General features: G+C 35.5%; 1 protein-coding gene across 3 annotated transcripts; it reads left to right on the forward strand.

Annotated features, from left to right (window-relative positions):
- The first annotated feature begins 341 nt into the window (after positions 1 to 341).
- LOC143244161 (uncharacterized) lies at positions 342 to 17,542 on the forward strand. 3 transcript variants are annotated; one of them, XM_076488334.1, is made up of 7 exons: positions 342 to 778; positions 10,472 to 10,613; positions 11,068 to 11,098; positions 12,008 to 12,054; positions 12,637 to 12,759; positions 13,438 to 13,599; positions 13,817 to 17,542. In XM_076488334.1, exons 2-7 carry the CDS (start codon positions 10,503 to 10,505, stop codon positions 16,067 to 16,069), a joined length of 2,727 nt encoding a protein of 908 aa, XP_076344449.1. In that variant the 5' UTR covers positions 342 to 778; positions 10,472 to 10,502; the 3' UTR covers positions 16,070 to 17,542. The 3 variants fall into 3 exon arrangements, with proteins under 3 accessions (XP_076344449.1, XP_076344450.1, XP_076344451.1); XM_076488335.1 differs by lacking the exon at positions 342 to 778 and adding an exon at positions 1,665 to 1,748; XM_076488336.1 differs by lacking the exon at positions 342 to 778 and adding an exon at positions 9,743 to 9,766.
- The last annotated feature ends 245 nt before the right edge of the window (positions 17,543 to 17,787 follow it).

Consider the following 17,787-nt stretch of genomic DNA (forward strand, 5'->3'; position numbering starts at 1 on the left):
CGGTGTTATTTTAGTAATCAAAAATTTAAAAAATAGAACCGGAGCTCAATAATATAGCATTTTGTTTTTTCGTATCTAATCGCATTTCAGATAGGAAATGTAGGGAGCGGTGTAAGCACACTCATTTGTATGTGAGGCGGAAATAAATTTACTGGTATATTATAAAAACAAATATCAGACCTGTAAGTAATCAAATTAAACAACAATATAGTTATTTGAAAAAGTTTTTATTTTATTTATAGAACAGTCACAGTGGGTCATTTGCTCTCTCCACTTAATCTAACCCTTACTTCACCGTTGTAAGTCCTTAAACTTATGTCCCTCCCACCAAGAACCAAAACAACACGAAGTCAAGCTGAGTTCCACTATAAAAATGAGTCCGAGAATAAACTTGAAACGTTCACAAAAATAGGCCTACGAATAAAATCTAGCAACACAAAAATAGGCTTAAGAATAATCTCTAGCAATGATTAGTTTCGTGACATTCACTAACTGACGAAGGATTCACTGCTGTATTGAAGTTACGGGTGTTACATCGAGCTTCCTTCCTTCGGCGTATATTTCGTCTGAATCAAATCATCATCGACCTTGCCTGTTTGCATCCGAGCAAAGCACCTGTGTCGAAACACCTATTATGGTTACTCGGGGTTGGCATTCCGTAAAAGGCCTCTATGGGCCTACGGCTAGTTCTTGCACTGCAAGACTCGTTCGTCATCATTTATTTGTCGGTTAAGTACCGAACCGGTTGTATGTGTTTCCGCCACAGCTGAACGAACAGGTAAGCAAAGCAGTAAAAAAATCTCAGCTAAAACTAAAGAAATTATTAAATTAAGACAAAATTATACACTGTAGCGTAAGATATTTAATAGTATGTTTAAGCCTATGAATTAGTTGGGATGTGTAGTTGAACTGGTTATTTACGATTAAAATATAAATAATAAAAGGAAAAGGTTATAAATGATTGTTAGATATACAAAATAATATATAAACTGTGAAACAAACAAATTAGATGTTGCTAGGCGACACCATCTGAAAACCTCTTGAAGACATTGTATGTATGGTAAAGAAAGTACAAAGTAAAAAAAAGGAAACTGTTAACAAGTCTAAATGCTCAACGAATTGAAACCAGAGATTTCTGGTGTATCTACCACAGGTAAAGACTTCCATTTCTCTATATGTAATCCCCCACTTCGCAGTGAGGGCTAACACCGCTAAAATCTACATATCCCATTATGTAGCTTTGCACTTGACAACACACAAATTATATGTGCACATGTATTAGACGTGTCGATAATGTGTGGCGGTTGGGCGATTAAATTACAAATTACGTTGATAGGTCGTGCTATTTATATATTAGTTGGAACTAAAGAGGTACTGGTTGTGGCTATTAGTGGCCACAACCAGCAGAGCTGTAGATGGATTTTGGACGTTAGGACTAGAGTATGTATGTCTCACCCATTAGTGTTCAGACTTCCTGTTATTAACACAAAGTTTTTTTCATGTGAATGGGTAATAGAAAAACGCCACGTAGTGGGAAAGACTGCAGTTATTCTAAAAAAATTATACCTTTGGTATTTTCAAGTTGCTGTACTATTTTTACTTGTTTAGTTTGTTCGTTGACTAATTTAGTTCGTTGCTTGCCAAGGCGGTTTGTTACGTATATAGATACACATGTGTCATTTTGTTAGTTCTAAGAACCCGTGAAAGCAAAGAGAGTGTAGTAAAGCATCTAAGTCACATAACACCAGGTAAATACTATCAATGTTGAGGTTTTTCACACAATACCAGGGTTAATGAATGTTGTAATGAAATATTTAATCTTCAGTCCTGGTTATGGAGATAACTTGTCTTTATTGTTATTGAAAGAGTGTGGATTGTGTATTTATGTTGATTTTCTTTCCGGTAACGACGGTGTTTATTTATAGTCGTTTGAAAATATATGACGTAATGTAATAGGTACCAATAGCAAGATTCTTAAATTTATTGTTATGGGAATGAGGTTAAACTGGTAATATATTAGATTTACTGAAATTATCAAGTGTAGAAAACAAAAAATGCTATGGTATTTAGTGTTAACAAATTTAGGCCATTTAAAACGAACAAGATAAAACCTATAAATTGGTTAATCGTGAACATTTTAATAACCATGGTAACTTTATTGCGCACTAAGTTACAGATATCAAATGAGGTTTTACGCTTTTTTTAAACTTGTAATGCATACCTCAGGGCATGTAGTGCATACCTCAGGGTGACAAAATTTCCCGATGTATTTCTGATTTTTGCGGAACCTTAACTGAAATAACATTTAGTATTAAAACAGAATATCGAAAAATATTTTCAAGGGTGTTTGTATTTGTTTCTTAGACATAAATATTCTATGTCCCAGTGCCCCTTTTTCAGGGCGTTTTCCAATTTATTTTTTGTTATTTTGTTTTTCCTTCTTTCTTTCACGAAAATAAATGACAATTCTGTTACCATTTCGTTGTTTTTTTTCGGGGGGTGAATATTTAGATTGAACTTCGAACAAGAACAGAATCCACAATGAAACACATCCTTGGACTCCATCTTCAGTTGTTTGCCTTCCCTGCATTTTTATCTGTTTTATTTATCTCATCTTGTTTGCATGCTTTTATTCTCACCAGGGAACTCTTCGATGGGGTTTGCTTCCTTTATCATCTCATATCTTACTTATAGAATATTGGCAGAATATGCCAGAATTCTAGTAAGTTCAGGAAGACCCCGGATGTAGCTCCGTTACGTTTGTCCGGTTATCCAATTATCTTTTTTTTTATTTACCACCTTAAATAACCTCTTATGACTGAGAGAAAATTTGTACCCCAAAGGTATACATTACGTGTTACCAACAGCAACAAGAGATCACGTGACTTGCACTTCCTCGTCATATTCTCATTAGGTTTCCTGGCACGCCACCTGTTAACAAAAACTTGTAGGTCGGCTTAACTGACTTAGTGGTGGCATCTATCGGAACTCTTGTTTAACGAGACTATTCTTTAAGATCTCGTGAATTTCTGTATTTAATGTTTAATATAAGACCTGAAACTAAACTGTAGACGTTTATGTGTCTTACTGAGACAAATGAACAACGATTCATTCATTCATTCTTACCTGCTACACATTCATTCATTCTTACCTGCTACACATTCATTCATTCTCACCTGATAAACATTCATTCATACTTACCTGATACACATGCATTCATACTTACTTGATACACATGCATTCTTACCCGATACACATTCATAGTTACCTGATATACATTCATTCATATTTACCTGATACACATTCATTCATACTTACTTGATACACATTCTTACTTACCTGATATACATTCATTCATACTTACTTGATACACATTCATTCATACTTACTTGATACACATGCATTCTTACCCGATACACATTCATAGTTACCTGATATACATTCATTCATACTTACCTGATACACATTCATTCATACTTACTTGATACACATTCATACTTACCTGATATACATTCATTCATACTTACCTGATACACATTCGTCTTGCTCTCAACCGTTTAAATAATGATTACTGTCTATTGGCTTTACTCTCTATGTTGGGGCTAATGGTTACTGTCTATTGGTTTTACTCTCTATATTGAAGCTAATGGTTACTGTCTATTGGTTCTACTCTCTATGTTGGAGCTAATGGTTACTGTCTATTGGTTCTACTTTCTATATTGAAGCTAATGGTTACTGTCTATTGGTTCTACTCTCTATGTTGGAGCTAATGGTTACTGTCTATTGGTTCTACTCTCTATGTTGGAGCTAATGGTTACTGTCTATTGGTTCTACTCTCTATATTGAAGCTAATGGTTACTGTCTATTGGTTCTACTCTCTATATTGAAGCCAATGGTTACTGTCTATTGGTTCTACTCTCTATGTTGGAGCCAATGGTTACTGTCTATTGGTTCTACTCTCTATATTGAAGCTAATGGTTACTGTCTATTGGTTCTACTCTCTATATTGAAGCTAATGGTTACTGTTTATTGGTTCTACTCTCTATATTGAAGCTAATGGTTACTGTCTGCTAATGTTATTATCTAAAATGAATTATTTTATAATGGTAGTTGAAATTCACATTTCATGCGCACATTGTACATATTTTGAAGGTTGATAGCACCTGAGAAGTAACATTGTAGCGTTGACATAACTACAGCATGCAGGCTTATAGAACGGGCATGTGCAACGGTGTTACCTTATTTAAGTTCACATACCATATATGTCTATAAAGATCCGTCTCCAAATTCCACTTAATAATCCATCTAGATTTAAAAGAAAAATAATTTAATAACTCAGCCGTTACTTAGTCTGATGGGTGTATCTGGATCAGCTTGGTTGAAATGACAGCCCGTGGGCTCGTTCGACCCAACGAATGTGCTAATCCAGCCTGCATATTGATTACCAATTATATTTTAAGATTCATGTTACGTGTATTCATACAGTCTCTTCACAAATAAATGCTAATAGAAAAATCCAAACCCTGTGTCGTACGAAAAATAAATTATGATCGTTCAGTGTTTCCGTTCCGGGAAAACGTAAAACTGGACTCTCTTGGCCTAGCTAATATTTTTCTAGTACCTTTATACTCTCGCCTTTAGTCATATTGTCACATGTTTTTATAAGTATTTTTTTCCATTAAGGTATTGCCTTCCCCCAGTTTTTGACTTAGTTATCTATCCTACATTATTACACACATCTTTTGTTTTGTATATTCTATCAGGGTAACTGTGCTCTCGTTCATTCTTGAGCCATATGTGTCTGCTTTCATTCGTTTTAACAGTGATCATAAAATCCAACTTGTCAATTTGGCAATTAAATGGAAAACTCTACAGTCTTAAGGTGAAAGATAACATGTTGGTGTATATACATAGATGTTTATACTGTTGACCACGAGGACGAAGCTCCGGCCAATTCACACTACTTCTGCGATCCTTGTTGACAACGTGTTAAAACATTATTTTTGCAAATTACACCATAACCAGAGTATTCATATGTTTGGAGGTTTGAATAGTTTTTGAAACGTTATATTGGTAAGAGGTTCGAATCTCCGTTCCAACAAATGTACTATTTTGCCCCCCATTGACACAGCGGCATATCCGCAGACTCACACCGCTAAAAACCCGGTTTCAATATCCATGATTGGCACAGCACAGATAGATTAATTACAAACAAACAAACAAAGGTAGTAAGATATTTTGTTTGTTTCAGCCCAGAGTCACGGTGGGATCGAAACCCGTATTTTAACATTGTATGGTTGCAGGTTGGTAAAATTTAATTGAAAATTGTTTGGGGAAGAGATGGAGTTGAAGAAGCAGAGACAAAGAAGGCAAAGTAAAAGATCCAGGCTGGTTTCTCAGAAATCGACAACTTTCAACAAACTCTTTGACGGTTCCTTCGCATAGATGGCCCGGCATGGCCTGGTGGTTAGGGCCCTAAGCTCGTAATTTGACGATCGCGGGTTCGAATCCCCCGTCACACCAAACATGCTCTCCCTTTCAGCCGTGGGGACGTTGTAATGTGACGGTCAATCCTACAATTCGTTGGTAAAAGAGTAGCCTAAGAATTGGCGGCGGGTGGTGATGACGAGCTGCCTTCCCTCTAGTCTTGAACTGCTATATTAGGGACGACAAGCGCAGATAGACCTCGTGTAGCTTTGCGCGAAATTCAAACACAAACAAACAAGCGAACCTTCGCACCGTCACATCTTGATTGGAACCTGTAAATACATCTAATACCTCGAAATTAGCTGCGATAGGAAGCGGAAGGGAGGGTGTACCCCGATAAAACCCACACGTACCACGGACAGCATGGCACTGCGGTTTGAACAAAGGTAAACAACGTGTTGATGAAAAAGGTTGAGACTCTAGAACTGGACTATTTGTGTTGTTTTATGTTAATAAAGCTCAGACCAAAGCTGGCGATGTTAAAAACTCGTATCAAGAGTGAAATACATTCGGTGTCTGTGACATGGGTGTTTGTTTGTTGACGATACAAGACACTCCACCTGTGAATCCAAACACTCGCTCGTTGGTGAACGTGACAACCATGATTAATGTATGGGGTAAAACAGTCACGTAGGGTTCTGACCTACTAACTTTGAGCGGTTCTCACAACATAAATGACCCTTTGACCCACAAAAACTGGAATGTTTCATCCTTTAACATACAAGCAAGTTTTTGTCATAGTTTTAACGTCAGGTTATTGGACGGGTAAGAAATATTTTAGTTTTGCCAGTAGTCATTCATCTTTGAATTAAGGTCCAGAGTGACGTAATGACACGTTTTAGTACTAGTACTATGAAAACATTTTTGGCTATTCCACGTGCACGATTTGAACGCGGATCTCGTTCAACAAGCAAGTGATCTGTCAACAGAATCAAAGGGTTAACTCAAGAGAGCTTTTAAACAACCCAAACTATTACACCACTAGGCATAAAGTTTTACATGTGTGTGTGTTTTTTTATTATAAACAAGTCTCTACGATTTGTTCTCGATTCATAGTTCATAGTGATCTATCAACAGACCTTAAGGGTTAAGTCAAGATACCTTTTAAACAACGCAAATTATTACACCACTAGGTATAAACTGTACGTGTGTTTTTCTTACTTATAACTAAGGCTCCAGTATTTGTTCTTGATTTACAGTTCATATCTCGTACGTAAAAACACGCTCCGCACCATGTTCCTGTGTATGAATCATAAGAGTAACAGTCAGGTCCCATTATTCGAGCAGACGACAGTAGCTGTCTTCCCTCTGATTCACTCTCGGGAACAGTTAAGTATAGATAACCCTTTTGCAGGCTTGCATAATAATTTTAAAACAAAATATTACTATTTTTTCTTCACAGATGTTATTTTTGTGTATAATAAGCAACTGTCAACAAATTTAAACATTTTTATTTAATTTCAGCGCTAGAAATAGCATTATGGTTTCTTTAAATAATGTTAGCTTTTGTTGGTATCAATATTAGATGAACAGAAGCTTTAGTTTTGACGCGTTACCAAAGTTTACAGCAGGTTTCGTATAGTAACATTCGAGGACTTAACCGAGAGAATGAAATTCTAGTTTCTATATTCTTATCAGAAGTATCAGCGATTACATTTCAAGGCCAAGAAAAAAGTACAGTTTCATAAAAGTTTACACTGTGTGTGTGTGTGTGATTTCTTGAAAACCGGTTTTTTTTTTCTGGCTCTAAAATTATTACAGTACGATATCGACAGATACAACTAGGCATGTATTTTTGAAAGTTTGTTGATTATAGCTTGAGTGTTTCATTTCTACTGCAAAAAATATGTGGCAAAAATTATAATCACTAAAAAGGAAAAACAATACATTTTGTTACTGAATAACTATAATAATATTTACTAATTTTCCCGAAAGGAAGCCAAAGGCCTCTCACGTGTTTTAACTACTTGCATCACGATACAGTATAGTGTTATCTGTCAGTTGGTATACACTAAAATGACGTAACATAAAGGAAGCTGAACATTGCAGTTTGTACTGTTGTGACGTCAGTAAAACGTGCGAAAAAAATGATGCACTCTGTAAACTACAATACAACATGACGTATGAACTTCAAAAGCAAGACATTAAAAAAAAAACACTTTTTACTTTTAATTTTGGTTTCATTTACTCTTGAAACAAAAGACTTTCGGGAACCTTCCGAAGGTACATCTGGTATAACTAACACTTAGAGACTGATTAGAATATTAGCTTACCAAAAAATTGTTGGGGACAAACGTTACTGATAATGAATACTGCAAGCGAAATTTTTCGTGTCTCAATTTCCAGAAAAGTAGGAAGTCATCTAGAGTATTTAATATCAGAAGGATTTTTTTGAAAATTCCAAATTGCTAACAGGTACACACATAATTTATGTTTTACCAAAGAGATGACATCACAATCAAATTTAATACGTAGTCTATAATGTTGCTAGGTCATCGTTGCTATGTAACTCACTTTTCAGTGTTTTAATCACTGAGGTATGTGTTACAGAAGCAATCTCTAATGAAAATATAAAAATGACCCGCAAAAAACGTGAATAATATTTTACAGTGATCAAACCATGGTGTGCATAAAAATTATGATGAGAGGTGTTAAAAGGGGCATAAAACAAAAGTAGTAGAATTAAGAACACCTCCGTTAACATATTTTTAAATTAACCAATTTTAACCAAATGCTATGATAAACGTAATAACAACAACGAAACATTCCGTACTTACCTCTGATAACGAAAGGTCAACCTTTCAAAAGTGTTAGGGTTAAAGAGTGTCTATTTTTTGTCTTTGGTTCATTTTTAAACCGACTTGTGTTCCTGACATCAGTAATAAATATGTAAATATGACGTAATGATAATTCTCCACTCAAGACCGAATAAAATATGTTTCTGTAAAAATGTTTTTATTTGTTGTTTTTTTATTGGACCTTACCGTTAAGGTTTAGAGAGAGTGAGTGGGTGGGTGAAAATAGTTCAGGGTATACCTAGATGTTTATAAAAAGTGAGTGTGTGGGAAGATGAATGTATTTCAGGGTATAGCCAGTCAGGCACACTTTCATCCTAAAAATTGACACCTTCTGATGTCAAGGTTATCTTCTATTTGTACTATTGGGCTGAGCATAGCTTAGACGGTAGTGTGCCAAACTGTGAACTTAGACGTCCAAGGTTCGCGTCTCGTTTTCGGGAAAACTGGACCTTGGCTTCTACGTAAGGTTAAGAGTCAAATTCCAATAATTGATTAGAATAGCCCACGTTTTGGCGGTTGGTGTTTTTGACTAGTTGCATGCCCTCTAGTTCAACAGCTGAAAATTAGGGAGGCTGGCGCAGACAGTCAGCCATCAGTGTGGTATCGTGAATTTCCAAAACAGATAATCAAATTGTGCTATATATTAAACCCACTCATAAGTGTCTTTGTAAGGAACGCCTACCCTTAGAGCTAGATTAATTAAAACTACCACACGAAACATTTGAAATAAAAGGTTATTTTCTAGGAGACACAAGGTCAACAATGTAATTGTATTTCTGATGACTAAAACATACGTTCTATCGTGTACGGTTAGGTAATCTGAAAAACAAAAGAGATAATTACAATTATTTCAGTACTTGAAGGTTCAAACCACTACATAATTTATCCAATCACCAAGAAATGATTAATTCAAGCCCTAGTGACCCTTTTTCTTCCTAACACCCGTCTTACTTCACCCCCGTCCCTCCCCACATGGCTTCCTCGAAACTACCTCACTCACTGCGAGTTGACCCGTCGTTAGTGCTTGTTGTCGAGAGTATCACCCAACTTATTATTAGTTATTTGGGGTCACATTGATTTGATTATTCTCTGTATATTCAACACAAACACGTTAGGCTAGGCCACGGTTTCTCTGTTATAATATTCAACACAAACATGTTAGGCTAAGCCACGGTTTCTCTGTTATAATATTCAACACAAACACGTTAGGCTAAGCCACGGTTTCTCTCTAATAATGGCGCGTCACTGAGGGTGATTAAAGAAAACGAACACTACTATTCACGGTAAACATTGCTGCCCCTGACATCTTATATTTTACGTGATCCGTGACGTAAGAGGCGTGGAAGCGAGATGAGACGGAAGCAACTCACTCGCCACATTGCACGTGTCTAAAGTTGGAAATGTTTTATTACTCTGTTGTGGGAACTAATAACGTCTCGTTACACGAGAAGTTTTGATCGTGAAGTTATGGATATATTAAGGTATTGTTGTCTGAGTTGAAAATAGTAGGTAAAGTTTCAGGTGTTGCTTGTAGTGTGAAAATAGTCTTGAATATCAGTGAAAGAAGCATTCTCGTGGGGTTAGAGATTGTGTTGAAGGTCACACCAGCTTGTTAAAACTTTCTGATTTTCCATAGAAAAAGTTTGTTTATTTGTTTTCCAATATTCATTTAAAGCTTTATCAAGGGTTATTTTGACTCTAAGTTTGAACTGATAACACTGATAATCAACAACATGCGCCAGCAAAGTATAGGCAGCAGTTATTTAACCGAAGAGTTGAATTTTACTGTCACCTTTATCATGCATCCACTGCCGCAAAACAATTTTTATTCAACGGGACGCGAACATTGGACTAGGAGATCCATAGTCTGGCACGCACCACTGGGCTATGCTCGGCTCTTCGTGAAATGGAGGGAGTGACGTAATTTACGTGTAGAAGCTTGTTTGTTTGGTTTGTTTTTTGAATTTCGCGCAAAGCTACACGAGGGCTATCTGCGCTAGCCATCCCTAATTTAGCACCATCTCTTGGGCTACTCTTTTATCAACGAATAGTGGGATTGACTGTAACATTATAACGCCCCAATGTCTGAAAGGGCGAGCATGTTTGGTTTGATGGGGATTCGCTAGTGTGTCCCAAATGTGCAGCTTATAAAATGTCTGCAAATAATTATTTTTCTCTTAAAATAGGAATTTCAAATAGCAGATGTTGGTGTAAGTAATGCCAGTTGATCGAAACAGCACTAGCGCCACCAGTGGGAAAAGTGTCCCCAATGGCACAACGACGAGAGTAGTTACAAAAAGAGTAGAGCCAGCGCCACCTATAGAGATTGTAAGTTAACATGTGGTATTTTTAAAAAGTAAGTCGTAAAAAGTAAATAACCAATCTCGTTTGGCTTCTCCTTGAACTATAATCGCTACCTTTCCATGTACTATTTTGAGATGAATTAATTACATGAATGAAACTAAAGTTTTCCAAATATTCAAGTTTTAAAATCAGTTTACGTTTTTCAGGTTTTAAAATTTATTACATAATTTCGTGTGACACATACAAAATTCCCATTCCGCAAGAATACTTAAACAACAACAAGAAAAAAACGACAAAAAGATGTTACCCCTTCCATGAACTTAGTATAGCTTACATACTTTATATGTTAAGTTGTAAACGTTTTTTTTGGCACGAGATCTGTCTTCATTTTTCACATTGCTTAACCTAAGATTTTAACACTTTAACTGGTTTTTAAAAAATAATTTTGTCTAAAACATTTTATATTTTTCTTTCCTAGTTACCTGATGGAGCTCCTACATCAAAATATGGTAAGTGTACGTTTCATATAAATCAACATACTCGCACACAATATTACATACAAATGAACTTATAGTGTTCTGTTTAGTATCAAAATCCAGACAGAACATCAGTTGAAATATGAAACACTCAAATAAAACAGTTACTATGTAGTAACGAAACTAGTTTCGTCCAGAAATGATTAGTAGTTGATATTCATATAATGTTTAGTGAGGTTCGTTTGAAAAAAACAAAACACACACACACTAAAAAACAAAACAACAAAAGCATATAAATAAGTAGTAACTTCACTTTTACTGAGAAGAGACACCTGGTGATAGATTATGCCACTTAAAAATATAAATAAATGTTTCCAGGCCAACCAAACTGAAGAACGCAACGCCAAAAACATCGTTAACAGAGTGGGTACCTAACCGATGAAATAAATAATTCTAATTTTTACAAGTAGAAGCGTAAGCAAATTATATTTAATCAGCCCTACTGTTGGCCATGTTGGTTTTTAGTTTCACTTTAAGTTCGTAGCCTGTTCTGACTGGAAGCTAATTTTAAAGACTATGCTTCAGGAAGCTATACCTAAATGACTGCAAAGTAACAAATGGGATTTGTGTAAGAATATTTTCAACAATCACGGTGTTTAATATATTTTAAGTTCAGAGTCACAGATTGCTATATCTCAGGATTAATGACAGCACATTAATTGCTTACTCAGGACTAGATGCTCTTGTACAGTTTATCTGAGTTGTATGTGTGTTTTCTTATAGCAAAGCACATCGGGCCATCTGCTGAGCCCACTGAAGGGAATCGAACCCCTGATTTTAGCGTTGTAAATCTGTAGACTTATCACTGTACTACCGGGGGGGATCTGAGTTGTAACATTTATTATGTGGTCAGTATTACATTATTGGTTTCTATATTTTTAGAGGAATGGACAACGTCCAGGAAGATTGTTAACCACAAAACCAAACAGGTGTGTTGGAAATAAATTTTTTTCCAAGAACTTTGATGTGTTATTTTTTGTTTGTACAATTGTTTTCCTTTCGCTTATGGTTAATTCATTGCAATAGCTGTTTTGTGTTTATATATGGATATATATTTTAGTGTTAAAGAATTTTGTGTTTTACTTATGGGCCACTAGATGTCGTTGTTAGCAATCTTTGAGTTGAAAATAATTTCTTTTTGCTATTTTTTTTACTGTTCATTCTTACCATAAGATTTTGATTTGTAAGTTATTTAAATAGCACTGATAGTAATTAAAATTCACTCTACAACAGTCAGAACTCACGAAAGTTGATAATATAATTAGAACCTAAACAACTCCGAAATTTGTTGTATTCCAACTAGTCGGATGTGTGGTGTCGTCGTCACTGGATATGATACGTGTAGTGTGGTATATATGTTATAACATTCTCTTCTTTGGTTTCATTCATAAGTTCTTAGAATTGTATGACAAGATGTTTATTAAGTGAAACATTTTCATTTTTAGCGTTATGCGATGTTTCATTAATTCTAATGTTATGAAAATATATCAATATATGAAATATATCACCAGGTAGAGACACGAGTACAACGCCAGCTGGTTTATGAAGATGGAAAAGTTGTGACTGACAGTGGACCTCAGATCTCTACTAAAACCACAGAAGATAATCGTACAGAGGAAACTGAAAACACAGACGTAAGGATATGATTACTTTGTCAAACAGTGATAACTGATAGACGTAAAAAGGAATTGTAACAATGCATATGAGTCGTGCGTTCCTAAAAGTGTATATTGGATAATTTCCCTTTATTCATTGCACCACGTCTTTGTTAATGTAATAACCTATATTTTTACTGTTGTAATTTATTTATTAACCAGAGGGCGTAGAACGCCTAGAAAGTTCTAAGGATGAGACGTCAATTTTTTGTCTAGTATATTGGCAGCTATATTATAAATACGAGATAAATGTGAAGTGTTTAGAGTTATTTATGAGTGTATGAGCTATTACGTTCACAAATAAGTTGATTGATTTTGCGCTAATTATAATCGTTTATAACGTAGGCCTATAACAATTTACAGCAGTGTACAAGTATTCAAGTTTGTAAAAATGATTAGAGAAGAATTAAATTTACTTATTATCATTACGTGAACTAGATCTTGAATTATTTTCATGAAATAATTTAAGAGAACCCGCTAGCGGACTAATTACGTTATCACATTAATACAAATACTGTGGTGGGCTTGTACATTAAATTAGAAGCTTAAACTTTTACATATTCGTGTGAAAGCAATAGAGCAATTATTATAACTCTTAGATATAGTTTTGTTATAATTTGCTTTACTATCGCTAACAAGAATATACTGCTCTCTCAGCATAAGTCCAGGGATGGAGAAAATCTGGATCCTCATTACGTTGCTGACCCAGGTTCAGTACGAGTCATTACAGAGAAAACGGAATCGCGTCAGACCACGAGGGAGAAAAAGGAAGAAAACGTAGAACTCCATGATGAAGGTTTTCAGGAACTTACAGGAACTGTAAGTAGATTATTTTAGGGCTATGTAATTGTAAACTGGATAAGCAATTGTTGCAACTTGGGTAGCTATAAAGATGCGCACAGGTATGTTCCTGTATTTCATTTTAAAATGAACGATTATTATTTATAAAGAACAAACTGGATTTTTAAAACAAATTAAAAGTAAATATTTGTATTTTACAATTTTTATCTGAGTTTACTTTTTAATTAACTTTTAGGATCTTCACCAGAAGGCGCTGAGAGCTCCTGTCGATGAACTATTCACTCAAGAAATTGATGTCAGAAGACCATTTTCAGGGAAGGTCACTCGTTACACTTGTCGGGGCCAAAAAATGACAGACAAAGAAGAATTAAATGAAGTGTCGGAGTGGAAAGACGGAGAAATGACTACAGAGACCACCACCACACGACATCACGAAGAACAGCACGACGAAGAAATTCCTGAGAACGAAACCGATGAGGCGGCGATGCCAGAAATCTCCACGGAGACCACGAATAACATTGAGTATTATGGAGATAACATCAACCAGAAAAGTTTGAATGAAAAGCGTGAGAAGAAAGAGAATTTAAGACAAGTGTTTTCTTCAGAGCGACAGGATCAAGTCTCCAAGACCACAATGGACATAGAACAAGAGGGCGACATCCAGAAAGGTGAAACAAACCATTGGGTTAAGAGCTATTTTGGCTCTGATAATGACAGTGACTCTGGACCAGCAATCAATAAACCAGCTAAAACTATTATTCACATTCAACTGGTTAATAATTCGAAATCTCCTTCTTGTGCCCAAATGGATACATGTCCGAAATATTCTCAAGAAGAAGCGTTGTCTTCATCAGAAGGATCGACTTGCGACAAAAATAAACATTTTCTAGGTGTATCAGAATGGGATTCGAATTCTCGTAGGGTTTCTGAAGTTCTAACTTTTTCCTCGCCTCCGCATAAAGAAAATTTCAAATCTCTCTCGTCAACAAACTCATGGAAAGATAACTTCATGTACAGTCCATCCATTCAACCGAGAACTACGAGTTCACCGAAATGTGATTCAACATCTCTGAGGAAACACTCTAACCCATGGAAGTCGACCTCTTTGATCAGAGACGACTTCTGCAGAACATCTCCAGATGACCAGAAGGAAGATTCTCTTAAACACAATAGAAACGAGTCTATTCACTCAAACAGTAATTCTTTCGATACATCTACGGTTCACTCCTCCAGGGATACTCCTCGAATGCTTACAATGTGTGATGAATCTGGAGCTCTCAGACCATCTTCTTTCATGGAAGAAGATTTTGATCGTACTCTGTCACGAGATACAAAATTTAAGAGTGAACCACATATCAGTTATTTTTATACCTCAGTGAAACCTTTCCCTCGAGATAGTGACACGAAAGACAGTTGTGTCCAAGTAGATCTTTTAGAAAACAGTCATTGTGAAACGTTACCTTGGCAATCTCCAACGTATCCTTTGAGGATTTTTGATGAACAAGACATCCAAACTTTCCCGAGAACAACTTATAAAAACCCTCAACAAGAACAAACAAAATATGTAGCGGCAATAACACCTCGATCTTTCTACTTTGGAGATGAATGTGACATCAGCTACCACAATGATAGTAAAAATAAAATATACCAGCCTCAAAAGGTTGAGGAAACCAGCAGTTACACTCGACTGTTAGACCTGAACAACAGTAACCTTGGCCAGCCGGACGGCCGTTATACAATAGAACAAAAAGTTAAAATAAAGGACAATCCCCAAAAGTCGTCCATTCTTTTGAATACAGGAGATCTGAAAAGTCCCTATTATAAAACGGAACTGGATTGCAGTACTGATGATAGCTTTTGGAATCAAAGTCATTATCACAAAGTGATGAAGAGTGATGAACCAGGAAGAAGAGATTCTAATCATCATACTCACAACAACATATACGTAACCCAGAGGAATAATAAAAATGGAAATGACGCCATAATTACTTCTATCAGTCATGAAAAACGTAAAGAGTTCATGCAAGGTCTTCTTGACTCTGATACCCCAGAAAAGGATATCACTTATTCGATACCTTCAAAAAATGATATCGAAAGACGACAACATCAATGCTCTCCTCCTCGCCAACTCCACCATGTTGAAAACATTTCTTCCACTCCCCCACCAAGTCTTACAAAAGTAGATTATTCACCATTTAAATCTGAAGAAGAAGTCCATCCACGACCCATCCCACCTCTCCCAGCTGGAGGGCTCTTTGATAATAATACTCTTCCAAAGTTTCGATCACAGAAAAGTCCAATCAGTGGTCCAGTGACTAAAGCCTCATCCATTACAACACTGGAAGTCAAAGGAGTGCCCAGTAATGCCGGTACAACACTTTCACCAAGCAATATTCATAGCGAACGTGGGGGAGTTGACGTTCCTGTCAGGCCACCTCGCAGGCCTAAAGCAGCGGTGGTCGAAGTTCGAGACTGGGATAACAGATAAACACGTTCTGCCGAGAACGAAGTTTACTGATGGTGTGATATCAAATATTAGGCTTAACAAGACACAACTCATAGTTTTGGAGCTCAGATAAAATTACAACACTGCATAAAATATGAACCTGATAAAACCCATTTCACATTCCCACGCCCATACAGCACGTACCTACATGATAGTTAGATTTGTTTTAAATGTCTTCATGTAGTTTAGTAAAAGTTATTTGTTTTATTTTAGTAAATTGCTGTAATGAAGCTGTATAAAGTTTAGCCTACCGTATCGTAAAAATTATATATTAGGTTGAGGAATAATTCGTGAGCGTTTTTAAATAATTTCATTCAAGCATTACATGCAAGACTATACAATACTTCAATGCATGAACACATTACACCCAAAACATTTATTATGATACTTTATTTCATGTAATACCTAGGTATATAGTATGCATTGTTTTAAACGAAATTGCAAGAAATTAAATGCGAAAAGCAGATGGTGTCGAAAATGCTCGATTTTGTCCACTTGACATTCCATTTAATGAGCTGAAAATGAAAGCAAAAATTAAAGACATATGAAAATCAAACACACCATCTATTAGAGCAAAATTATCTACCAAATGATATGAAATATTTTGCGAAAGCGTTTCATTTATGAATATATTTTTTTAACTTGAAAAAACGCTCACGAATTATTCCTCAACCCAATATATAAAACTAAAGTAGGCCTGTAGCCAAAGGAGGGATTCGGAGAATGTGGCCTAACCTCTATGGACACATATTTTAGTAACATGCTCAAGCTAATCTCACCATTCAACTTTTATTTGTAATTTATTATGATTATTACCAACAGTTACAGTAATAATGTTAATTATTTAATATTGAGAATATCATAGAGGTTAGGCCTAAAGACATTTTATATTAACTTATGGGTACTAATAGTAATAATAATGTTACTCATAAAGTTTAAAGACGTATTCTAGTGAAATAAAGAATCTACTTAAATATTACTGCTTTTCGAAACTTGGTACCTAAAATAGACCATAAAAATTATTTTCGTCTTTTTATTTTCTGATAAGTTAATAAAATATAATTTTTTACGTAAATCCATGTTAGTTCCTTATGCCTGCTAGCTAACATTAAACCAAAATATTATTTGATATAGGAGTATGCCCCACCCTCATCTGTCATGCATACCCTGGTTACGGGCCCTTTGAAGGTTAGGCTTGTAGATAGCGAAACAAAACTAATAAAAATGTTTTACCTATTTTTGAGACAGGTTAACCGAATATATTTTAAGAATGTGAACTGCTAACGAATTATTTCTGCAAGTTATGGAACCTAGTAGTAAAACAAATACATTTCTGTGCATGTTGTTTAGACTTAACGATTCCTTAGCAAGTATGAATTTCATACGTGTTTGTTTCAAAGATTACGAAATTATTGGGTCTAATAGTTGTTTGTTATTAAATATTTTGGTAATATAGACTAATGCATATATGATGTATTTGATTGCTATTGCTGTAAAGACCAGGTTCTTATCACTGATGCTGATTCAAAGTTTTGAAAATAAATTTTGTGTTACGAGCCATGCAGTACATTTTGAGCCACTACTGAGATAATTTCATGTTTTAAAAATGCATTTTGTGTCACGAATGACATAAAAGACTTGCTTTTTGTCAAGTTTTAAAATACATGTTTTTTTACGTGTCCCAAAACACATTTTGGGAT

This window comes from Tachypleus tridentatus, chromosome 2, assembly GCF_004210375.1.
Source record: "Tachypleus tridentatus isolate NWPU-2018 chromosome 2, ASM421037v1, whole genome shotgun sequence".
In the NCBI taxonomy this organism is placed as follows: Eukaryota; Metazoa; Arthropoda; class Merostomata; order Xiphosura; family Limulidae; genus Tachypleus; species Tachypleus tridentatus.

Excerpts from the sequence above, each read along its gene's own strand:
- LOC143244161 (XM_076488334.1), top strand. The coding sequence starts at position 10,503 with ATGCCAGTTGATCGAAACAGCACTAGCGCCACCAGTGGGAAAAGTGTC. Across the intron at positions 10,614-11,067 it reads CAGCGCCACCTATAGAGATT|TTACCTGATGGAGCTCCTAC; the intron begins GTAAGTTAACAT and ends TTTCTTTCCTAG. Across the intron at positions 11,099-12,007 it reads AGCTCCTACATCAAAATATG|AGGAATGGACAACGTCCAGG; the intron begins GTAAGTGTACGT and ends CTATATTTTTAG.